Source organism: Stegodyphus dumicola, chromosome 5, assembly GCF_044657685.1.
Source record: "Stegodyphus dumicola isolate Sdum_Otavi_A_Nest chromosome 5, ASM4465768v1".
NCBI lineage: Eukaryota > Metazoa > Arthropoda > Arachnida > Araneae > Eresidae > Stegodyphus > Stegodyphus dumicola.
Genome location: NC_140772.1, coordinates 40,548,838 through 40,576,184, shown reverse-complemented (window position 1 = coordinate 40,576,184; position 27,347 = coordinate 40,548,838). Strand labels below are relative to the sequence as shown.

Genomic DNA, 27,347 nt, shown 5'->3' with positions numbered 1-27,347 from the left:
TTTTGTGGTCGAAAGTCTTCTGAAATGTAATTCATCGCTCACTCTTTCACGGGCATTTAAAATCTTTACACACTCGCCATTTTCAGGTACATTTGCATTGGATCTTCACTATGTTTCACGCAAACTATTATCACATAAATTTGTTCAAGAATTTTGTCCGCAATTTCTGTAACATTATAAGGTATTATCTCTTTCTTCGGTGTGTGTTCTCGGGATGTAAATAGTTAACGCATCCATCTAGATGTTAGGAGATTCTTAGTTTCGAAGAAATAGTTGACTTCCTTTTCCGAAAAATGTAATGGTTTCTGTAACATATGCTAATACACTTGTCGATAAACACCTAGTAACCTTGGAAGTTCTTAGTTTGAGTAGTGAAAAAGTAAGATTATATATATATAGTCATCATTAACAGAAAACCGTCATCATTCTCAACGTAGAATTTTATAAGCAGTCTCATTACTTTTCTGTTATGATTGAAAGATATTTCAACACATTTTCATAATAATTCTTATTTCATTTATAATTTCATAAGTAAAAGCAATTATTTTCAAACAATTTTTTTTCTGCCTTAGCCCAGCCCTTACGATCTGAAGGAGTCTCGCACGACCTGGACCGCTCTTCAACAAACACCAACACCCGGCTGCTATCCTTACGATCCCAGTGGACTCGCCTCTTGTGGACCCTACGCAGACAGGTTTGAAATCGCATTTCATCTTTTCATACACTTCAGATCCCTTTCCGAACAGTTTTGCAGGTGTATAGAATAAACAAGCGAAGCATCAGTTTTGCTTTTCTATTTAGAATTTCTTTTCAGAGCTATAATTTTACATCCATTTCAGTTCTCAGAATTTAGTTTTCTTCTGCTCGACATTTTGTAATTTTTGCACATGTATTACATGTAGAGACCTTTATTTTAATTCCAAACAAAAAATTTGTGAAAATTTTTCATTTCCTGCTTTTTTCAGATAAAAAAGAGTGGTTAATACTTAAAAACACTGCATTTTGTTTCTGGCGACCAAGGTATATGACCACTTATAAGTACTCCAATCCATCTGTGACTTTTCATGGGATGGAAATTGCATGTAGACGAAACAATTTCGGCATGAGATCCAACAACAATAGCCTCTAAATCTGTTGCTGTTGCTGTTGTCCAGAAGTAAATATAATTATCTGGATTTTCCAATCTTGGCACCATACTGCTTTCGTTACCTTATCCTACTACAAACATTAAGCTTTCTGCTCTACCTGAAAAGTTGCCAGTTTTTACAACCGTTGTCAATCTTGCAGCAGAAAATCGAAGTTATCTCATAATTTCTATGATGTGAAATAACTTAATCTTACTATCGGACGGTTATCAACAGAAGTTAATTGTTAGCGAGTTCTCGCCTATGATATTCTTTAAATATTAATACAACGGTCAATTCAGCTGGGAAGTTAAATCACATTTTTATACAATCCCAAAGAGTTTTGCGAAACTTAAAATCAGTTTTCTTGTTCAAAATTCGCAATATAAGTGACTAACTTTAATGTTAAGATGATTTATAATAATTCCCTAAATCTGAAGCCTACAACACTATCAGATCTGATATAAATAAATAGCTTACGAATCATACATCTTCAGCTTGGTAAGTTTTAGTCTGCGACCAGACCTAATAGTTACACGTCGAAAGCAAATCTGATTGATTGATCTATGCATAAGGTCTCATAGAAGTATGTTCTCTCTTTTGTTTCCTTCTCGGGCCCACCAACGGCCGATCGGTAAAGACGCTGAACACTGGTAGTTCGGTCCGGGGCTCGAATCCCGCGAACGGGCTGGCTGCATGGGCGTTTTTCGTGGTTTTCCCCATGTGTAACGTGCATACGATTCAGTTTCCCTTAGAAAGTCCTCCACGAAGGCATCCCTCCCTTTAGGCAGATAGCCCTCGTGTGCTTTGCCATAATTAAATAATCAAATCTTGTTTCCTTCTCGAAACAGAGCTGCAGACGAAACATTCTCCTCAGCCTCATAAAATCGCCCCGGACATAAGCACAACAGATCGCTGAGCGAAACTGTTTCGGCTAGAAACATCCTATTGAAAATAATGCTGGGTAAATGCATTTTCTCGGAAAGGTTATAACGTCATACGTAGCACAATAGTCATACGTAGCACAGTAATCAAATTAGAAATTGTAAGCATTATAACTCTTTTCATTCGTTCGTTTGTTAATGGAAAAAAAAAATCAGCTGCACAACTTACCCAAGTTAGAATTTTCAAGAATTAGATTTAATGAAAAAAAATTCGTTGTGTTATGTAAAAGTTGGATTAGCCAAAACGTAATGCCGAATGAAAAACATTTCACTTTTATATAAATGGTTTTAAAGTAGCATTTCAATACTATCAATTAATCAACAGTGTGTGGTATCTCAGGATATATTCAATTAATGTGGATATTTAATCTTTATTAGTCCCAGTAGCGCTACAAAAGGACTTTCATTGGCTAGAAAAATAAAATCTCTATAATGGAACTTTTAAAACCACTTTTGAACCATTGGTTTGTTAACTGCACTACCGCCATGAACATCACATATAACTTTTGATAAACTACTAAATACTTGGGGTTCAACCAATCTGTGCTGCAGCCAAATCGATCAACTTTTAAAGTCTTTAACTTAGAAGTCCAGTACTCAATTGAGTACAACAAATATGAAAACAAATTAAGAAAAGTTTATTTAATCTACTAGTTAGTAGTTTACAAAATCAAAGTTAACAAAACGCGTAGACACATTAGGTATTTTTGGAAGCAGGCAAGATGAAAAATGAGCAACGCCTTCGCCGGTTATCGAACCGCGGACCTCTGAAATACGCGCCCAGCGTGCAGACCACTACACCACGAAGGCACGCTAAGAACGCGGGAGAAATACCTTATAAACTTAACAACCGCTTCTTGCGGGTCGAGAATACAACAATGCTTTAAATATTTATGAATCAAATATTTGAAGCCTCAAAATAAGCGTGATTTCCGTCATTTTGCCATCAAAAGTCAGAATTCATCAAAAAACTATAGAGCTATTCTACTAGGCGCAATTTAAGAGTTACATTGCTATTGGCTGGTATTACGAATACTTTTCCTTTAAATTCCTCTTTCTTCAACATTCTCTCTTTAACTCAATTAACTTTCATTTCTGGGGAAGTTGATGGAAAAAGTAGAAATGTAAGAAAGGATTAACATAAAAAATAACGAGTAATTTTTTTAAAAAATCACAATTCCTAAAGTAATTTTTCTTTCGGGAAAAATTAAACAGTGTAATTTCTGGGAACTTCCCTTTATTACTAATCGTGTTTTCAAAGCAGGTTCAGTTTTAAAATATTTCAAATAAAGCTAGATGCTGAAATACCAGTTATCAGAATATTTACATTTCTATACATTTAAAACCATGTACTGCACTAAAAATCCTATTAGCTTATAAGGTATTTCTCCCACTTCCCTAGCGTGCCTTCGTAGTGTAGTGGTTCTGCACAATGAGCCGGTATTTCAGAGGTTCGTGGTTCGATTTCCGGCGAAGACGGTTGCTATTTTTCATCTTCCTTGCTTCCAAAAATATACCTAATGACTCTACAAGTGGCGCCCGAACTAAAAGGGTTGTGGATGATGATTCTCCGCACCCAGGATTTGGCGACTAGGTCCCCTAAAACCCTAGTCGCCCTTTAAAAAGGGGAGTATATAAGGTATTTCTCCCACTTCCCTAGCGTGCCTTCGTGGTGTAGTGGTTCTGCACACTGAGCCGGTATTTCAGAGGTCCGTGGTTCGATTCCCGACGAAGGCGGTTGCATATTTTTCATCTTTTCTGCTTCCAATTAACCTAATGACTCTACAAGCTTATAGAGTCCTTTACCGTTTCAAAACCGTAACCAAACTTTAGATCGATTGGAAGCGAATTATCGCTAAATATCAACTGAAACTTGGGAAGGGCGTAAAAGACCCTTTCTTTAAATCTAAAGATGAACATAATGCACTTTTAGTGCTTTCTACCAGTATTTATGGCGAGAAACTTCCAAAGCAGTAGGTCAAATGTAAAGCTTAAATTTAAATAAACTAATAGCCAAAGACTACGCAAAGCAATTAAACCTCAAATTGGCTCAGAACTTCACTGGCGTGGATTTCAAATATCGGTAATTGTAATGCAAGGCCGAAAACAACCCCTCTTATCTAAAACGGAAACCTAGTAACGTGGCTACGAGGGACAGAACACGCTCAATCTTACAATCTCAAAAATTTTAACTTTAAACACTCGCGAACTAAATTTGCATTCTGGCGGGAAAACGGAAAGGGAGATGTGAAAATACAGATCCAAAACTTAAAATCTGATGTGTACACCACATGACTTCCTTGTACGAAATATTAAATTATACGCATATTTTCCTGCATTTCATTTAAACTTATTGGATTGAATGAAATCTACTTCGCCGACAGCGCATAAACCACAATAGAATAAATGCATTCTTTAAAATTAAAATTATAAACCACACTAGAATAAATGCATTCTATTTGTTTACCATAGCGACACTCTGGCGCTAGGTCCACATAATAGTATTATATTTCGTTCATTATTATAACTCAGAATGCACAAAATTTATATCATTTAAAGAATTATCTAATCGTTGACGCATGTTCTATTCAAATGCTATAATAAAGCTAGAACAATGTATAAAAGAAATCAAGCAAACAAAACAAAAAAGAAACAGTTTTTCACAGATTATTGAGTATTTCTCATTCAATTAATTCAGTTCTCACTTCGCGACAAGGCAAAAATACATAAAAACTCAAAACATATGTATTAAAAATTACGAAGTAATTCTTAAACACTTATTTCCTCGAAAAAATTCCAGAAAGGATTAAGCATGATTTACACTCATGTCCATAAACACAAATATATATGACATGTTTATGGGCGTTGTCATCCATAAACACAAATTGTGCGCCCATGGCGCCCCGAAACAAACGTACATGTTGTTCCAGAATGACGTCCCGATAGATTTGGCTTGTCATGGTTCCAATTTAAACATGCAGGTCAGTTCTGGAACCCAGAATAATTCCACCCCAAACGAGCACTCCTGCACCACCGTAACCGTGTCGTTCAATGATGTTTTCTTGGTGGTAACGGGTACCTGGAGCTCTCCATATGAAAGTACGGCGAGAATCAGACTGCAAGTTAAACCTGGACTCGTCGGAAAACATCACACAATCCCACTGTTGCGGTGTCCACAATGCATGCTCTCTACTCCAGGCTAACCGCAGGCGACAATGAGTTGCAGAAAGTGGAACGCATCTGACAGTCTACGAGCATATAGACCAATCTGCCCTAAGCGTCTGTACACGGTCTGCATCGAAATTGTCGTACCAGTGGCTGAAGAGAGCTGACGAGACAGGTCTGAGGCTGTGCTTCGCCTGTTTCTTTTGGCAGTAACTGCCAAATACCGGTCCTCATTCGGCGTTGTAACTCTGGGGCGACCTGTGCTGTAACGTCTACTCACATTACCATCATCTCGGAATCGTTGGCAAAGCCTGGAGATGACACTCTGGGCAATTCCAAGTTCGTCTGATACTTCCAGTTGAGTACGCCCACATTCCAGACGGCCGATAATTCTACCACGTAAAAAATCATCCAAATGCGTCCTTTGTGTCATAACTATTCCGTTATTGCACTGAAATGCTTATAAAACGCCTGCGAACAATTTTACTTCTTTGCCTGTATTTCTTATATATCACTCTCTTACACTCTCGTTATTGTGACGTACCATCGGTGTCATCTGGTTACTTCCTGAAATTTGCATATGATTCTTGAAGATGTGTGTAGTGATTTTACAAGTGATATATTTATTTTAGAGTTCGATTTCCGCGTGAATCCGAATTATCCTTAATTTATGGACATGAGTTTAATTCGCAATAATAAATGAAGGCGTTATCTTTGTTGTTGCGAAGCTAAGTTTGTCTAGATTCGCAACAAATCCACTATCCTGCTGTTCCAAATGTAAACAAGCAATGGCCGCCATCAAAAAAATTATTAGGCTTAGCGGCACTTAAGCAACTTTAAAATTGTTGATAATTCTAAAAATATTGCATACAGATTTACTAGAGGCATAAAAACCTTAACCGGAAGATAAGAACAACATAATTAAATCATTTTTAAAGCAAAAAATGTACAATTTACAAACATATAAGAGTAAAGAAACTGAGATCACTGAACCGGGTAAGAGAATGGATATATATATAAATATATTTATATACGTTTGGTGCGTCCGATTGCAAGCAAAATACGAGGTGCACATCTACATGTTATATCAGTCCTATATACAAAATTTCAACGTTCTGAGGCTACTCGTTTTTGAGTTATGCGAGATACGTACGTACGCACGTACGTACATACGTTCGTACAGACGCCACGAAAAATTCTCTTCAGAATTCATTTTAAAGCAGTTTTATGATTTTTTGGAGGAAACGAGTCTTTTATTCTGTCCTTACGTACAGATAACACGCAAAAACATCGTTAAATTGCATTCGATAGCGGTTAAAATGGATATTTTCGTTGAAATATGCTGCCTGAAACTTTTTGCGATTGCAATACTTCCTTTTTACTTCGTACAAGAAAGTAATAACTGATTAATCAAATTAAAAGAACTTCACAAGCTTTAGCTATTGCAACAGTGGCTCCAAAAGTGTGAGTCGCGGATAAGCACTGGGTCTCGAAATTATTTTTTAGAAAGGTTTCGCAGTTTTATTTGCTTTGCTGTTGTTAACTTATAAGCACTATTTAATTTATGATTATTCAGTAGCTTGTAATTATTATATAGGTCGTGACATATTAGTGTGTCTTAAGGTTATTTTTGTGAAAATTTTGGTGCTTTTATTTAATATATTTATAAATAATAATTAATAAGTATTTTACAGTTAATGAACGGGTTGCGACTCCGCAGTGAGTGATCCCGAAATTATTTTTAAGAACAGTTTTGCAGTTTTATTTGCTTTGTTATTTATTTGCTTGTCTATACACTTTCATTTCTTTACCACATTAATGTTTTCGGACTTTTATCCTCCAATTGTTATTGCTTTATTCAGAACAGTTGTATGCATGTAGGTCACAATAAATAGCTGCTATATGCAGGTAAAAAAACTTATGGAAGCTCTGTACTAGAGAAAATCAGGCATTATGTTTTGATCGTTCCATAGTTTTTACTAAGTGAGAGCAATTATAAAGTGAAATAACCTTTTATGATAGAAAGTTGTAAACCCGCTTGTTTAAAAGTTACCTCTTATCTTTTTTAAAATTAGCTCTCTTCAGTGGTTACAGCCGAAAACATCGCGGCAAAAACATCGCGGACGAAAACGTCGCGGAGAAAACAACGCAAGGCAAAAAGGTCGTGCTACAAAACATCGTTGGAGAAAACATCGCAAAGAGAAAACATCGCAGTTCTAAAATATCGTGGTACAAAACATCGTCGTCGAAAATAAAGCGGTTCGAAAGCTTCGCAGTTTAAAAATATCGTCGTCGAAAATATCGTGGTAAAAATTAAAGTGTCTGCAAATCATCGCATGACGATAACATTGCAGACATGCTTTTTTTCAGGTTTTAATAATTGTAAATGGATATTCCCATAATGATTTGTGAGCGCAAGCTGTGAAGAAGTATAATTTTTACTTTCACAATTTTATTAACTAATAAATTTTTGCTGAGAAAATAAGACGAAAACTTAAGCATAGAAAATTAATGCAACTTATAGCACTTAACAGAATTTTAAACCGACATAGTTAACTAAAACAGGCCATTAATAAATCATTTTTATAAAGGTTTTACTGGTAAAAATATAATCTATAAGTTGCATTTAATTTTCTATGCTTAAGTTTCCTTCTTACTTTTTTAAGCAAAAATTTATTAATTAATAAAAAATGTAAAAGTAAAAATTATCCTTCATCACATCTTGCGCTCACAAATCATTATGGGAATATCCATTTACAATTATTAAAGCCTGAGCATAGGCGTTATTGGAATTGTTATCGTCCTGCGATGATTTGTAGACCCTTTAATTTTTACCACGATATTTTCGACGACGATGTTTTTAAACTGCGAAGTTCTCGAATCGCTTTATTTTCGACGTCGATGTTTTGTACCACGATGTTTTAGAACTGCGATGTTTTCTCTTTGCGATGTTTTCTCCAACGATGTTTTGTAGCACGACGTTTTTGACTTGCGTTGTTTTCTCCGCGACGTTTTCGTCCGCGATGTTATCGGCGGACACCCTCTTCAGTAAAACCTCGGATCACGAATACCTCACATTACGGCTAAATAGGCTCAAGAACAAATTTTCTGGACTAAATATTGTTTCGGATGACGAATGGTGTCTTAAATTACGAATTCTCAAATCAGTGTCAAAGAATTTTCAGACAATCACTGACAAAGATTTAATAGTCTAGGACTTTTACATATTCCCCATAGCTTAACTTTCATTATCATAATTATCAGGCACTCATTATCACAAGGCAAACAGCAAGTGACTAATAGAACCATGAATTCGGCCTGTAGGAAATTACAACCAGATAGTGTTGCAGGCAGAAATTTTGAAAACTTTTGACAGCGAGGATTTTTTGTTTTGTTTTATTTTGTTGGCTATGAAGTAACATGTCAAGCAAAATCATGGGATTGGAAAATGAGGAATAAAGACATGGAAGAGTGACCTTCAAGACCTTGGAACAACTGTGTGTGGGGGGGGGTGTAAGTGGGGAGGTGTCTGTTTAGAGAAAAAAAGAGAAGATGGAGGTAGTTCTTTAATGAACAATATGTGTGAAAAATCAAATAAGATACGAAGTTTTAGTCACTGCAATATATCTATAGCGATGACATAGCCATGCTACCCTGCTACAGCTGTACCATACGTATTTTCAATGACAAGACCATAGCTCCCTTTCGAAACATTTAAAATTTTCATATCACACTGGATAAGTTTTGAATCAAGTATAGGTCCACTTAATGTTAAGGAATATATAATGTCATTAACAGACAAAGAAAAGTAACAGATGTCCTCAAAAAACAGTGACTTGATCTTCTTATGCAAAGGTACAGATCATCCAAACAATGATATCTCTTCATATTCCAGTTACGCAGCGACGCTCTTAGTCGTTTAGATACAGTAAAATTAAATTAAATTTTTGTCTGTTTCGTCTCTTAATATCACGTTTACATTAAAAAAATTGTTTCTGTTACTTAAAAATTGTTTCTGTTACTGTTATTGTTTCTGTTATTTACTTTTTTTACTATGCGAATGTGTGCACTGGGTACTATTCTACATTTTTATAAAGCATCAGAATTCCAGTAATCTCCTTAGGAGCTGGTATAAAATGGGTCGACTGAGTACCAGATTAATCCATCTTACATTAAATCCTTTGGTGAAAACAGTTTCGGCTTACAACATTTCGGATAGCAAAAGGCCTTTAGAAATGAATTAAGCTCGAGAACCGAGATTTCACTGTGTTTAATTTAGGAAGACTAATGCACCTAAATTGCTTTGCTACCATCAGCGCGCAATTTAAAAAACCATAGACCCAGAATAAGAGTTGTTACGAGGCTCCCTAATTCTGTAATTTTTTTTAACATCGCAGATACCATAATGGAAAGCATATTACATACGAAGTAATTCGTGAAGTAACTTTATAATCAGACATTTTTTATTAGAAGTTATTAAAACGAAAAAACATGTTGCATAAAATATAAAGCTTAACACATTTTAAACCTATCTTGTTTTTGTTGAAACTGAAAAAAAAAAAAAAAAAAAAAAAACAAGGGAAGAACTAGTGAATTCTTATAGTTTTTTAAATAAAACTAAATTTACAGAATTATAACCAAATTAATGCAGTTAAATAATTTACCCATTCCGAGCATGTGAATGTCACCAAGCATGTGAGTAAAATAAGGATTTAAAAATTTTAATTTTCTTTCAAGCATAGAAGAAATCGTTTCTTCTGATGAGTTCAGCTTCTAATTTTCTATTTATAAAATGTAGACGGGAAAACACAAACATAAAATTTTACATATCTTAAACGTGGGAAAATTTGGAGGCCCTTTCGAAAGTGGAGGTCCAGCGCAAGTGCCCTGTTTTTCCCTACGAAAAGAAGTCTTTCGTTATCATTATTTTCTGGTGGTAATTCTCATTCTTATTCTAATATTCTTTCCTGCTCTTTAGTGCGTAATATTCTCTGTATCCTTTAGTAAGCAAAATTCGCAAACCGTTCCCTCAACTTTAGCCTTTTCTGTCTATCAACCGTTAGGGACATTCATGTACGCCATTTACCGGCTACTTTCATTCCGAGCCAATCAAGAGCCGAACACCGAATAAAATAATTACTTCCTTCCAATGAAATTCTTTCGGAAGCATAAAAGAAACACCAGGCCCAGGAAGAGGGTTGAATACAACAAAATAAACTCAACCTAACAACAGTTACGGTTTGGGCCAAGATGTCGGCTGTTCGTTGCTTGCATAGCTGGTCTATCCAGTCACTGCATTCGCTTCCACCTGTGTAACTCGAGATGGTAATTACACACTACCTTTCAATAGATATTTTGCACGAGTTTCCGGGGGAAAAAACGCCCGATTCGTTCGTTCCGATTTTCATGAGAATTAGATAAATTAGTAATAATATAAGCAATGAAGATGAGGATAAATTAGTGTCTTTTAATATCTGTAATTCGTGACGTCGAACAAAAAGCAGCAGGATATTTATCCATTCATCTAAAATCCGTTAAAATGTAACAGTTAGCTGGAATTGACTGCCAAATGGTTAACTACGTACGTAATGGATAACTCTAAAATTTATACTCGAATTTAATTGTCAACAAACCACGATATAACGAACTTCAAAAAGGGCCGAAAATTTGGGTTGCTATTTTTCTTGATTCGTTATATCCGATCCAGTATCTCAGTAAAAAATGTGTAAAAATCGACCGATAAATCAAAAATAAATAAATATAAAGAAAGAAAAGAGGCTTGTTTAGTATCTTCATATTTAACGAAAAATTTTATATTCTATAATTTTACAGTTATTAAACTTGTTTCTCATTCTTTTCAATTTCAGCACATTTTAGTCATTTTATATGATACATTACTTAACATAAAAAGACGGTTATCATTCCCTTGACATACCTCTCTTTCTCTCTCTCTAAAATATGAATTTTATAATTTTGAATAAATATTTTCTTCTCTCAATATGATTTCCTACGATATGCTTCTTGTGTGTCCTGGTTTTCCAAGAACTAAACGTTTCACTTAGCTCCAATAGCTTTGCTTAGAGCGCGGTCAAAGGGGTGGGTAGAGAACAGTAACAGCACAAAGATTTCTGCACTATCCTAATAATCAAAATAAGGATACATTTTTAGGATTCGAAATTTTTCAGTTTAAACTTGTGGAAATTCTGGAAGAAATTATATAAAACATGGAAAATATTTCAAACCAAGAGACACATAAAGTCCGTTATAGTTGATTCACATACTTTTGAAGGCTCGGTACAGAAGTATAAAATAATATTAAGTGTGTAGGAAATTGAATGATATCAAAAAGTTCCTTTGTTCTATCGGAAGTTCATTATAAACCGAGTTGTTACAATGGAGTTTGATTGTAGTTATATAGAACTTCACATACGGAACTATGTAAATGTTAATTACTTACAATAAATTGAAAAATACAAGATACGCATTTTGAAAGACTCATTTCAATATTAATTATTGGCATATTTCTTCTTTTGCTTGATGTTCAACACTATTCTTAAAACGTAATTTAATTTAAAATTGCACGATAATGAATCAAACCTTTCTATTAAACTTCGTAATTAGAAACTACTATTGAAATATTTCTGCAACCGGCGAGAGGAGTTAATGAAGAATATATATAAATTAGTAAAGAAATGCAGAGAATATAAAGAATATAGAGTTTTTCAAGAATTTGACTGAGAATACAATATAATGCTTGCTTATTTTGTACAACGGGATTTCACAGTGGAAATATCTTTTCAACAGAACCATTTTCATCTCTCATTCATCATTTGGTAATCATTTCATCAGTCATTTGGTAAGCTAAAAATAAAATTAACCGACTTAAAAAATATATATTGCTCTAATGTTTCTAATTTAACGAAGAATTTTTTTTTCAAATATCATAAAATGTTATTGAATGCTAAAATAAACAGGCTAATCGACTACTTATGAGCGTGAAAATGTTCATTTAACATGCTGTCGTTTTTTGAACTACCTGTTATCTAAATCGACGTTTTATTTGCTGCACAAATATATGTATTAAATGCCATATACAATTCTTTATATGGAGAGGATAACGTATGATGTTCTTTGGTAGCATAAACTAAGTACAGACGTTAACAGACTGTGCAAAGAATTATTCTTAAGTACGAAAAGTCCAGAGAAAGAGTGTAAACAACCCTTTAGTAACTCAATACTATTCATAGATGGCTTACAAAAGTCAACACTTTTGACTTAACTCAAAAGATAACAAGTAACTTAAAGTAGAACAGAATTAATTTAACCTAACCGCTTTTCATAAGTTACTTAACACGCAGGCAGGCTCTGACTCATAAAAATCGGCATAAATAAGCTTGATGGCTAGAAGCGCTCAACGCCACGGAAATCTAATCACTAGTAAATCAAAGATAACAACGTGACCTTCAGGCAAGTAGAACACGCTCTAAAATCTCCTTTCAAAGCCCTTCCTTAAATACTAACTTCATTCAACCTCACTTGAATACACGCGCGCTAACTCATTTACATACTGGCAAGAAAGCGTGGTTTGAAAGCGACAGTAATAGGAAAGGTTGCTTCAAAATGAAATTAACTGCTAAGTAACTTAAATAAATCCCCACAAGGTTGTATTCCATAAAACAACCTAATAATAAACATTTTTCCTTCTAAATTATTTAACAGTACATTCTATCTTCTTTTTTTTTTTTTAATATATCACACTGCAATTTTTAAAACCATTTGTGAAACAAATATCAGAACTTTTGTAAACGTATTTTATAATTCTAGTATAATTTCAGCCAGTGACTAATGTAATTGTAATATCAGCAAGTCGGTTGCCTAAAGTTTTTGCCTGTAATTCGATTAAATAACATATAATATGACTCGTATTTGTCTTCAGTGGCTCTACTGTGTTAAAAATATCTTGCAAATTTAAAATTAGTGATTCAGTTTTTAAAGAATAACAGTTATTATATTTGTAGCTAACTGCTTGAAAATGTTTATTAAGTGTACATCAATTATTTTTTTATTTAAATCATGGAACTTTTCATTTAACTAACTAAATGAAAATTTTCTTCAGCAAGAATTCTTACTCTAAAAGGTTGAAAGGTAGAATTTAAATTTTATTTTCATAACTCTCCACCTACAATGCAACTATTTTCATAAAATTAAATGCTTAGTTTTTAAGTTCTGTAATTAGTTGCACAAATTTAGAATTGTAATTAAAGAAATAAAGCCCTTCATTTAACATCATGTGTAACGCGCGCGTTAAAAAAAAACTCATAATCCATCCAGCTCTTTTACCCTAAAATAAAATTCAGAACGAAACTATGCACGATGGTGCAACTGTGATCAATGTGAGCAAAAACAATTCTTGACTAAGAAGTATACTTCAGAGTGTTAAAAAAAATCTTCAAGATGTAAAGACATTAGGGTTTTTAAAAAAAAAAAAAACAGGGGAGATGAGAAATGAACAACGCCCTCGCATGGACTCGAACCACGGATCTCTCGAATACGCGCCGAATGTGCTGACCATTACACCACGAAGGCATGCTAAGAAGGCGGGAGAAATACCTTATATAGTCCCTCTTTTAAAGGGCGATTGGGGATTAGAAGACCCATTCGCCAAATCCTGGTTGGGGGGGGGGAATCATCATCCACTACCTTTTTTAGTTCGGGCGCCGCTGTAGAAACTTTTTTTTTTTTTTTTTTTAAGCAGAAGAGATGAAAAATGAGCAATGCCCTCGACGGGACTCTATCCCCGGACCTCTCGAATATGCGCCGAGTGTGCTGACTATTACACCACGAAGGCATGCTAAGAAGGCTGGAGAAATACCTTATAAATATACATCGTAATCCTGGTGAAAGGAACTGATTGCTTCAGTGTTTTTGTTGCTTGCCCAGGTATAGCACGAGCCGATTTTCCTTAGTAAGTCTTCTACGAAAGGCATCTCTCCCCTTAGAAATGTAGCATCAGTATGCATCGCTTTAATCCAATAAATAGTAATTTTATCAAAAGTATGTTGGTTCTCTTTCTGATCGGTTGCAGAAAAATTATGCTTTTGAAATAAATTTCTGGTAATGCATCGCGATTGAAATTCCAGTAAATCTTATGCCGAATGTTCAAAATTTTAAAATAAATTTTCGTAAAGAACTTTGCAAAGAAATATATCCATTTAAAACTATACAAGGAAGCAACATTGCACTAACGCAGAGTTTGAATAGAACTTGGGGCGCGATCGGACATTGATGTCTTCTTTAGGAATCAAAAAGAAAAATGTCCGCTCTTGAAGTTTTTCCATCGGGTAAGTGTCTTCTGACGCAGAGCTGAACCAGAAAAAACCTATGCAAAGTAGGAGTGAACAAATTTATCTGATTCTGAAGAAAAAGGATTCATGCCTAATCGCCTTCGAAACCTGTAGAATTTTACTCAAAATCTAAACCAGTCTAAGACTGCTATTTTGCCTAATTTTAAATTATGTATTGGAGTGTTTATCTTCTAATTAGATATAATCATTTCTTCTGTACGAAGACAGATTTTCGTGCTGCCATCCGGGAAGACGATTAAAACCATTTCAGGCCGAACATCGCCATTTCTCAAGTGGCGAATAAAGTTGTCTTGGCCTAAAGAAAGTCCATTTTGATACGATTCTGCGCGTCACGAATAGTGCAGGATCTCACGTAGCGAGGGGCACCGCAAATTGCCCTTTATCCCGATTTCGAACTACGTTTTTGACGTTAATTATTACTTGTCCGCGTTTGTAGACTTGAGAAATTTCTGTACCTTTCAACATCACCATAAATCCGTTGCTCCTCCCCTCGTTGTGAGGATGGAAGGGAAAATAACTATCTTTTAGGAAGCTCTCTGATTGTGACCACATATAAAAAGAGAGGCACTTGCTTATCGATGCCCGAGCTCATAAATCAAACCATTACTTTTGAAGAAGAAATAAAAGAAAGGAGAGATTTTGGTGGCTTGTTTAGTTAGCTAGGAAGGGGGAGGGGTCGAGTTTTCTAAATTAGAGTCACCCATCTTCTTTTCTGGCATCGAAATCGAGAAAGCAAATTAATAGCGATGATTACCGAATAAAAATAAGGCGGAGTTCCGATCGTGGAATCGAAGAAAAGGGTGGTGAGAAGCGGAGGAAAGTTCCTCTGCCTTCGAAGAAAAAACAAGTTCGCTGTCCCCCCTCCCCCATTTTCTTCTTTTTTGCAGTTTGCTCCTACGAAATGTATCTGCTAAGGCTTATTTAATGCATTATTCTTTTCTTCTTATTGGGATCTGTGTAGTATTTCTCGGGCATTTGAGTGATTCCGGCGATGGCTTCACTTCTTTGAAAAACGTTCTGCAGTTTGCTAATATATTTAAAAATTTAACAATTTAACTAAAACAGAGAAAAAACTGGAATACTGTTGCTAATTTTTATATGATATAAATCACCTCGAGAAAATAAAATGGCAAAAGATGTTCTTAAAGAAACAAAGTCAATTTATTTAAACTTTCTATAGTTGCAGCAAAAATTACTTAATTAATATATCTTATGCTCTTGCTAGCAATAGAACGTATAAATCGAAACATATTTATGAGTGCCGAAATCTTCTGAATTCTCTTGCCAGCTCTATAGCATTGCAGTAGTTGCTGTAATATTACAGTAGCTGCTTGTGGAAAATAACAGTGCGGCAATTTCCTGACCCCCCCCCAAAAAAAAGAATGACGGCCCTGCAAGAACCCAGTTATGTTAACGGATTGAAATATGAAATTTCGCAAGATTCATGAAATCTAGAATACATATTTGCAGTGTTTTCTAGACAATAGACATAATATCCCAGATTCTCCATAACTGAACATGGTTGCTTTGATGCTCCTCTGTGTTTCACTGCACTCAGATGGTCTCAACTACGTTTTGTTTGAGGACAACCCATAAACTGGAATTTTTTAATAATTGTTCTGCAGTTAATGATTTTAATCTTATAAGCTAGAAGAAATAAGTGCTGAGAGCCAGGCATTTATGAATAAATAAGTACGTAACTTTAGTATTCTGATAACTCTTAAACAGCGGAGAGCATCGATATTGTTAGAGCTAGAACTAATCTTCAGTTTTATGATAAATGAAAGATGACAAAAATTTCTCTTTTTAGTTTAATGGAACAAACTATGACTTTACATAACAGGAAGTTATACTATGATTGAATTTGGAAATAAATGGCCTTCAAAGCACAACCATAAGGCAACAAACTTCTTTACAAGCAAGTTAAGGAAATTGAAACGAAATTTCGAATCAACTAAAACACGTTATATTCCATGACATCATAAATATATACTGGATTTACAGCTTAAAGACTTTTTAGTTGACCTTATACCTTAGATTATTCCCATAAAAATAAGACTTAACGATGCGTAACCTACATAGATCAGCTATGCAGTATCGCAGTATAATATATATATATATACATATATACTAGATTATGACTGAAAGCTTTTTCCAGGTACTTTAGATAACTCCTTTAAGAAAGAAACCTTACGATTACCTTAATAAAGCTATACATGAGATATACGGGAAAACATAATCAAGGAGGTAAAGGAACGGGAAAATGCGCCGTGCTTTCATGAGAGAGAGCGAGGATTTCCAAAGTTGATTTGAAAATTCATGTTAAAGGATATGCATTTATAAAAAGTGCATTCTCATTAAAGAGAAAATGCATTCCACAGCGTAAGTTGATTGAGGATAAGAATTAATAGTTAAAGCTTTGCAAATCACTATACTGATTACGGACATATACAGGGGTTGGACAAAAATATGGAAACACATTTAAAAAAACATGTTTCTTTGCTTAATATGGTGTAGGAAACCCGTTGGCATCCAAAACAGCTTGCAGTCTTCTTGGAATGGATAAATACAGTTCCTGTATGTTTGCCAAGGGAATATTATACCATTCTTTCTAGAAAACGGTGGCAAGTTCAGATAACGATGTTGGATAACGACAACGCACTTTCCGTTCCAATGTAGACCACAAAGGTTCGATAATATTCAGGTCTGGTGACTGTGGTGGCCAGGGGAGATGGGACAATTCATCCTCGTGCTCAGAAAACCAGTCCTGGACAATGTGAGCTGTGTGAACAGGGGCTTTGTCGTCTTGGAAGACACCATCACCATCGGGGAACAAAGTTTGTACCATGGGATGAACTTGATCGGCCAAAATGTTCACATAAGTCTTGGCAGTCATGTGCCTTGACACAGTTATCATGGAGCTAGCAGAGAACCACGATATGGCTGCCCAAACCATAACAGAACCCCCCGCCATGTTTCACTCTTGACAACAAGCAGTCTGTATTATAGGCTGGAGATGGCGTTCTCCAGACGTAAACTCGGCCAGAAGTGGGAAACAATGTGAAAGAAGACTCGTCAGACCATATTACTCGCTTCCACTGCTCTATAGTCCAGGCTTTATGACTTAAACACCACCTTTTCCTGTTACGGGCATTAGCATCACTGATGAGTGGCTTCTCAATTGCAGCACGGCCAGCAATTCCCTGTTTATGAAGTTCCCTTCTAATTGTTTTGGTACTCACAGGGTTCGGTAACACAACATTCATTTCAGCAGTAACATTTGCAGCTGTGGTCTTCTTATTTTTCGTCACAATTTGCCCTTAATGATCGTCTGTCACGATCACTCAGGACACACTTTCGTCCGCTCTGTGATTTAGCAGATGATGTTTTTCCGCTTTTCAAATATGCGGAATAAATTTTCGATACAGTACGTCTTGAAACACTAAACACCTCCGCTACCTTGCTTACGTAACACCTACCATACGTGCTCCAACAATTTGCCCACGTTCGAAGTCTGTTAACTCTGACATAATGCAATGACAACCGCACATAACAGTACTCCGACAACAACTGAACTGTTTAGCACATTTACGAAGTTGTATAGGTGGCGTCAGTAGTCAAAAACGCCAGTGCCACCTACCAAACACCGAAACCCAGCGACCAGGCCATCCAGGTGGCAGTCCAAAAGACCAAAGAAGCCCCCAGAAGCATGTTCACACCAACCGCCCGGGCCTAGTATTTATTGAGGCTAGTATCAAAAGTATCCGGGCCTAGTATCAAAGTTGCTTAGAGTTAGTCCTAAGCAAACGAAGCTTTAAAACAAATGCTTTTCTTAAATGTAATTATGTTACTAATGGCCGAGTGTAAAGTTTTGCTTTTTCTAATAACTAAAATTTTCTATTTCTCACAGTTTATGTTAGTTTTTCACATAGTGCACCAGTCTCCAATGATGGAAATTTTTCTTTGAACTCTTCTGATGGCATAATTAGGCTGTCTTGACTTGGAAATTATAGCGGCCTCATCTGTGTAGCTAGCTATTAAACTATTAGGTTAATTCGGATAATTTGGAAAATAGTAAACATATATTACATGAAACACTAGTCTCCAAATGGATCTTTGAGGAACACCTACACTTATTTGTCGACCTAGAACCTTGTTTAATAACCGAAGCTTTGTTTTCTAGAATGTGTTTTATCAGTAAAATAAGGTTTTTATCGAAATTTACTTTAATTAACTTGTAGTTATATCTTACGTGTCAGACGCGGTCGCATCTTATTGTTGATATTACAATATCTAGACCAGGCACTTTATTAGCCTCAACTTCCTAATAATATTCTTAATTTCTTTTAGAGGAGAGAAATTTGGAATGTTGTAATTGAAGAAAATTTTAATCACTCCTCAACTCCTTAAAAGTCTTTTCTTCATTGGTTTGGACCGAAAAGAATTTGGCATGAACTATTTAAAATTATCTAATTAAGAATAATTCAGCATTTTCTTCATCGCTTTTAAGCGTAGCCTGTATGTAACTTAATAGGGTGGTTCTTCTGCTTCTGGTTTTTTAAACTAGGGATATATTGGCAAAATGAACCCCCTTCAATATTTAAATTAGCGATTTTAATTTCCCAGACTGAGCAATAGTTGAGTTATGAGATCTCATTTGTCTGTGAAGGAAGTTGATTTCTCTTTTAATATAAGAGTCGCAGAACGTGTGTTAAAAAACCGGAAGAGAATTGTAATGCAACTTATTTCGCAAACCAGCGAATGATGCCTTATTTTCCCAACTACCAATTTACTTGGATGCAATACAGAGATAGGAAGCCATTTAGTATCAATCTTCACAAAACATACGAAAGACAGGACATTAAACATTATTCTTATATCCTTGTTATTAAACTACTTTTACATGTCTGTTTACCTAATGGTATTTCATGCATAGCTATTCTTTTGATTCTGAAGAGTTATCGCCCTAACTGTTAATCATCTTTTACACTCAAGTAAATTAAAACTAATCAGCACTTTATTTGCCCACTTCTGGTGTGTTACAACCAAAAAAAAAAAATTGAACGTACATTACAAAGAGACCGATTAACTTATCGGTAATAATATTAACAATTTTAGGAAATCATTACAGTTATTCACCAACTCTTGCGGCAAAAGGGAGTACTGCATTTTTCAACCATTTCAGAATGGTACTTAATTCTTTAAAAGTGTGCAGATGCATGATTTGTTGTGGGGGAAAAAACAAGTCTGAGCGTTTAAACTCGAGCTATTGATTCTCATAAAATCATGTTTTGTTCATAAACCACAAAAGTTTGAAGTTTAACTTTTTCTTCGTCTCATCATAATACATCAGTTTATAATGGGACATAAGCCATACAAGTTTGAAGTTTAACTTTTTCTTCGTCCCATCATAATACATAAGTTTGTAATGGGACATAAGCCACACAAGTTTGAAGTTTAACTTTTTCTTCGTCCCATAATTACTGAACGTTAATTATGGGACGTAATTCAGATGTGGACTCCTGCATGGTCATTAAAAAGGATGCAATTGATTTTAAAATCTTATTAGGAAATGTAGCTGAACAATTTATATGCAAAATAAATACAAAAACTTTTTTAAACTATATGATTATTAAATTTTAATATGAGCTCTTAACACTTGTGCTTTTCGCAAAAGGTGCCTGTGTCTCAAATACAACAGCATGCACTGTATTTTTTGTTGCATGGTTACCATCTATACGCAAACTGGCCGATTAAAGCTCAACCTAGTTCTAATAATTATTTTGCCACTTAGAGTAAAAGAATTTGCTGTCACTGTAGAAGTAAACAGATCTGGTGAGCAATTAAATACAAGCCATTTATTGCAAGAATAACACAATTTATTTATTTTCAAAATCAAAAGTTTTAGCTTAAATTTAGTGAAAAATGCAAACTTAAATTAGTGTCGGGTTTGAATAAAAAAGTGATTTCCTTTATGAGTAATGTTCAAATACGAGGGTTGGAACTTTAATAGTGGCAACTATTTATTTACAAGGAATACAAAAGTGATTTCTGTCACCACGTTTTACAGTCCTTCAATATAGTCGCCAGCATTGTGTACAACCCATTTCCAACGATGTGGAAGTCGCAGAATACCTGTAGCAGCGCCTGTTTTGTTGATAGTTTGAATGGACCGGTCTACTGCCGCAAGAATCTCAGGAACAGTTTGGAAGCGAGTGCCACGAAGTGGTTCCTTCATCTTAGGAATTAAGTCATAGTCACAAGGGCTTAGATCTGGGGAGTATGGTGGATGGTAAAGCACTTTCCAGCCCCATCGCTTGAACAAATCAGTCACAGCTTGCACTACATGCGGCCGAGCATTGTCATGCAAAATGAGAGGAGCGTTCTGCAGAAAGTGTCGCCGTTTTCTTCTCAAAGCTGGTCGGAGATTGTGCTCCAAAATTGAGCAGTAATACTGCGCAGTGACGGTCTGCTGTGGGGGAACGGTATGCGTTAGGATGACACCATCACAGTCGTACACGAGAATCACCATAACTTTCACATTGCTGGGGTTCTGACGAAATTTCGAACGCCGTGGTGACCCGTGATGACGCCATTCGTTTGATTGTCGTTTCAGTTCTGGCTGGTACGATCGGGTCCAAGTCTCATCCAGCGTAATGATACGGCGTAAAAGAGCATCTCCTTCGCGCTCATAGCACTCCAGGTGGGTTCGGGCAGCATCGTATCGTAGCCATTTCTGCATTTCCGTCAATTGATGTGGAACCTATCGTGAAGCAATTTTTCTCATGGACAGGCATTCCTTCAGAATGTGCAGCACAGTCGTATGCGCTAATCCTGTTTGTCCGGCCAGCTGACGAATCGTTTGGCGGCGATCACTGTCCATTAGTACGGCAACAGCTTGCAGTTCTGCATCGCTGACACTCGGACGACCTGGACGCAGCATGTCTGCCATGTTTTGGCGTCCTTCACTAAATGCTTTCACCCATCTTGCTACGGTTCTGTAAGGCAATGCAGATTCCCCGCAACCCTCTTGAAGCCCTTGATGACACTGTCGTGCTGTACGACCTCTGGCACATTCAATTTTTATCCAACATCGTTGTTCTTGTTTTGAAAACATCCTGACAGCACTTACTTTAGACCGCGAGCTAATACAAGGATTCGTTCTTCGCGTCACTCCGCATGCGCGTGACGTAGGCAGGACGAGTCTTTTTGCTGAGAGGTAAGGTTGGTATGTAGTTTACCTGTGGTATACGCGATATTCTTTGGTTTTGTTGCATAGCGTTTTTTCAGCTGTGTTGCCACTATTAAAGTTCCAACCCTCGTATAAGCAGGAATTTACCAGCAAAACTTTATTTACTGAATGCAAAGAAAATATTTAAGCATAAATAATGGAATTATTTTATGTAGTCGCCTGCCACGGACAATGCACTTGTTCGAGTGCCCAAGAGAGTTTGATAATACCTGAATTAATCATGATTATATTGGATTTTTTTGCAAGAACAGAGGGCAAAAGTTCCTTTTTATATCTGAACTTTCCTCAAAATTACGTTTAAGATGATAATCAAAATACAGTCCTACTTATTCCAGCAAATGCTTTAATATTTTTTTCACAGCAATAACAAAGGTATTTTGTTATCACATAAGCTTTTAAGCAGCTTACTACTACATCAACGTTTCAAATGTTGTTCCCAAGAGTTAAAGTTACATAGGGTAGAATCCGATGATTTGGGAGGCAGAGTAAAACTCTAAACCATCAGGTCTACATTTTCATTGACACAATCCGAAGGTAAAAACTGATATTCCATGCAGATGTTTTGGTGACATTTTAAAGTGATGAGAGTTTTCATTTTCATTTAACACATCAAATTAATGAGGTTAATCGATGCGCTCATCTGAGATTAGGCCAATCATTTTGAATGACATTATGTTAATTCTCGTATCTATTTTATTGGTCTTATCGATTACTAGATGTGTTGTGAAATTCTCGAATGCTAGTCTCATTCATTCATCAGCCTGTAGCCTTGCAATGGATCCCCGCACATTGATGAGGTCCTCACAATGAAACAAATAGAGAATAGAATTCACATTCCAACTACTTCCATTTCGTGCAGCGCTTCCCAAACTATATGGAAACTAAAAAAAAAAAAAGTTAAAAGACATTTTGCTTCAGAATTTGACTTACAGAATTTCGACCAAGTTTTGCATCTTGACTAAGATGAAAGCCTAAACTATGGATGTTTACAATCTATAGACATGCGTGGTTTGAATACCTTTGCGAACCACCTCTGCTGTTTAGATGTGTTTGAGTACTTACGACGTATTCTGGTTCACATTATCCTGGCGGGGACTGTTCAGAAAACAAAATCGCTAGGTAATTGTAAACCCATATCAGTTTCTTAAGTATAGGTGTTCACCCTATAGCGTTATTGTTGGTCACAATACTACACCAGTGACAAAGGGGTTATACTGCTGAATGTTGGGGATAAATACTGTTATACTGCTGAATGTTGGAATATAAAAGACTGTTGAATGTTGGGAATTCCTGCGTGAAGGAAATTCCTCCTCTCAGGCAAAGAGTTCTTGTGTGCTTTGTCATATTCGAGTAATACAACTTGACGACAATCATTTGCACTTTTCTTCAGGTTCTTCAGTACATTAACAAAGCCAGAGTCTACAGCTAGAGACAAATAAATAATAGTTATTATAATGTCCACTGGTAATGTTTAGTCATCAAAAAAGTCTTGGTGCAAAAAATTATCCCCGAGAAAATGTGAGCCAGTATATCTTATAAGTACTGATGTTTAGACAGCTAAGGAATTTTCTTATCGTCTTTTGTTATTTGTTTGATTGTGTTCTAAGTACTTCTGATTATTTTGCGAAGTATTCCTTCTCGTCCAACAGGTACAGCTCAATTGACAGCGTCGCGCGGCGGAAGAATGCAACGAGAGAAACCACCAACACTTTGAAAGCGTGGTTGTATGAACACCGAAAGAACCCATATCCTACGAAAGGAGAGAAGATCATGTTAGCTATCATCACAAAAATGACATTAACGCAAGTGAGTACTGAAAATGTTTTCTGATGTTTTAAGAAAAGAAAGCAAAAGGGAAACTAAAAAAAAAAAAAAAAAAAAAGGAAAACTTTTTACTTTAGGATTTTTGTGTAATCCTTAATGTTTCTCTGATGAAAGTTTGATTTAGATAAAAAAAAGAGTTAGAAAATAATTTTTACTAATAGAATGTGTCAAATCTTGAATCTTGCAGTGCAGGTAAAGCAGACCGAAATATAATAGAGCCGGTAGGATAGAGCAAAGTGTAGAATGCAAGTAGAGCAGAGTAAAATATGTAGTGCAGGGAGGTAAAACTTCAGCAATTTCTGGATTCCGCAAAATTTTCTTTTCTAATTGACTGTGTATCAGCAGGGGGGAGGGCTATCCTATACGGTTACAGCTGAAAACATCGCGACAAATACATCGCGGACGAAAACGTCGCGGAGAAAACAACGCAAGGCGAAAACGTCGTGCTACAAAACATCGTGGGAGAAAATATCGCAAAGAGAAAACATCGCAGTCCTAAAACATCGTGGTACAAAACATCGTCGTCGAAAATAAAGCGGTTCAAAAACATCGCAGTTTAAAAACATCGTCGTCGAAAATATCGTGGTAAAAAATAAAGTATCTACAAATCATCGCATAACGATAACATCGCAGACATGCTTTTTTCATGGAAAGAAAGATAATTTTTACTTTCATATTTTTTATTCACTAATAAATTTTTGCTGAGAAAATAAGAAGGAAACTTAAGAATAGAAAATTAATGCAACTTGTATCACTCAATAGAATTTTAAACCGACATAATTAACTAACAAAGGCCATTAATAAATCCTTTTTATAAAGTTTTTACTGGTAATTTTTCATAAAAAGTATAATGTATAAGTTGCCTTAAATTAATTAATGAAATAATTTAACTTTTTCAGCAAAAATTTATTAGTCAATAAAAAGCTGTGAAAGTAAAAATTATCCTTCTTTACATCTTGCGCGCACAAATCCTTATGAGAACCATATTTCCATTTACAGTTATTAAAGCCTGAAAAAAAGCATGTTTGCGATGTTATCGTCATGCGATGATTTGTAGATACTTTATTTTTTACCACGATATTTTCGACGACGATGTTTTTAAACTGCGAAGTTTTTGAACCGCTTTATTTTCGACGACGATGTTTTGTACCACGATGTTTTTAGGGCTGCGATATTTTCTCTTTGCGATGTTTTCTCCCACGATGTTTTGTAGAACGACGTTTTCGCCTTGCATTGTTTTCTCCGTGACGTTTTCGTCCGCGATGTATTTGTCGCGATGTTATCGGCGGACACCATTCTATACCTCTATGGTTCTAACCGACACATTAGTAGTATACCGCTGCTTTTATCTTAATGTCTGCATAATTCTTGCCACTCAGACTGTCTTTGGAAGATTATTCTCCCCTCGGATCTGTCCCACAGGTATTGTCCATCAAATTTGATACAGAGCTGAGAAAACCCGTATACGATCATCTGTAAGGTGTCTAAGACATAAGCTAATGACAATCGCAAATCGCAACCCTTACCTCTTAGCCACGATAAAAGTCGTTCATGCTCCTGATCTAGTTATAGGTTCAGATAAGGAAGATTAGAAATAATAACAGGGTTATGCTTGAGAGTATAAACAAATTGAGGCGATAAACGAGCTGTTCCCAATACTGATTCTCATAAGTTCAAAGGATGATGAGGATCAGTGTTAGATGATGATGATCAGTGTTGATGATGATGGATGATGAGGATCAGTGTTAGATGATGATGGATGATGAGGATCAGTGTTGATGATGAGGATCAGACGAATAAATTGGATAATGTCCAAACATTCCATGAGTGAATTGGACGATGAGATTACGGACTGATTTCTCACTTCCGGTGGGTGTACAAAATCAGATAACTGTTTACTTACCCTCTTTCTGCTTTCTTCAAAGTAGGTTTCATTTTGATTTTTGTTTCTTAATGTCATATCTTTCATACAACCTGTAATTATATCTTAATTTGAAAAGCACAACAAATCTATAATAGTGCATGTATTTTCTGTGAATTTTTATAGCCACATTAAGATTACATTTTTACTCGCTCTCATAGTTCTGAAGTGCCCCTCTTGGGGCAAAGTGATTAAGATCGCTGAATCTGTTAGTTGACTCGGGTTCGAACCCTCACTAATGGGCTGGCTGCATAGTTTATTTTCGTGGTTTTCAACATGTGTAACGTGAATACAAGCCAGTTTCCCTTAGAAAGCCCTCCACTAAAGCATCCCTCGCCACAGCCATGTAGCCTTCGTATTTTTGCCATATTCAAATAACCTAATCTTAATTTTGAAGTATTACATAGTTGCGGAAATTTTAGAGAATGAAGGAATTGAAGAAAAATGTTACGCTTTTATATCAGCAATATAAATTTTGGAGTATATCAAAATGACGTAAACTGCGTAAATAAGTTCAAATTTCAAGAAGGTTTTTTCGGTCTTGTGAATGTGTACATATGTGTGTTAAGGTCGAACAGTAAAATGACCTTACGTTTAATACTTTTTCGGCAACACACACACACACACACACATATATATATATATATACTAGTAATATCTGTTTAGAAATATCTATTACAGAAACTGTATTTTAAGCATCCAATAGCATCCTTACTTTGTAACTAAGTTTATTCCTCCGTTCTTCTTCGTGAAGTTTTTACACTTTCCAACACAGTAATACAAAATTTAACCGTATAATTCAAAGACACTCATAACTGAATCTCTGACGAGAGTGAAGAACTCTTCCTTTAAAATAGAATTTCTTTTCGTTGATTGCTCAACTTTATAATTATCAAGACTGTTAATTCTAGTAAGATTATATAGATGTCTAAAGAATCTTCACTTGAGATTATGTGAAATTCTTTTTCTATATGCACTTGATGCTCCTTTCTATACTGGCTTTTTTCCATGTTTGGAAAAATGCTGATTTCTCGAATTTCGAAGCCTCGGTCTTACTTAATGCTCTTAAGTCTCCATTAAATAGTATGACCTAATTTTTTAAGAAAAAATATATTTATATGTTTCTTTTTAATCTTCTGATCGTTCTTGGTTTGAGTTTTCTCACAGCTCTCTTGAGAGTCTACAATCATGTATATATATATTTTTTCATTTTTAAAGACACATAATATTTAAAGAAATTAAACGTTTCAGACACTTGTGTTTTGTTTTCAAACTCTATTTTCTAACGTTTCTGCTACCAACCATCTATACTTGAATTCGGCTAAAAATTAAACAAGTTTTATTTTCTCTCTTTTGGCTTTCATATCAGAGCTACCGGTCAGTTTTGTAATATATTTTTTCAAAAAAAAAATAATCTTTTTTAAGTTTATTATGACAAGACCTTTTTAGGATATTTAAATTTTTTCCTTGTTACTTAGACCTTTTTATATCCGATTTATAGTAATACAATACGAATTAAAATACATATCATGTTAAATGTACGCTGTTTTATGCACATTGAAATCATAAAAAAATTAAAACCTTTCATATTTCTGGTCCACCAGCGGCCGAGCGGTAACGACGCTGAACACTGGTAGTTCGGTCCGAGGTTCGAATCCCGCGAACGGGCTGGCTGCATGGGCGTTTTCGTGGTTTTTCCCATGTGTAATACGAGACAGTTTCCATTAGAAAGTCCTCCACGAAGGCATCCCT

At 35.6% G+C, this 27,347-nt stretch overlaps 1 protein-coding gene across 1 annotated transcript in view; it reads left to right on the top strand.

Annotated features, from left to right (window-relative positions):
- The window catches only part of LOC118190274 (iroquois-class homeodomain protein IRX-6-like), a 230,849-nt gene that overhangs the window by 184,233 nt on the left and 19,269 nt on the right, over positions 1-27,347 (top strand). Inside the window, exons 3-4 of the mRNA XM_035360972.2 lie at positions 573-694; positions 23,500-23,656. Of these exons, the coding sequence (XP_035216863.1) occupies positions 573-694; positions 23,500-23,656 (279 nt within the window). The remainder of the gene's footprint in view (positions 1-572; positions 695-23,499; positions 23,657-27,347) is intronic.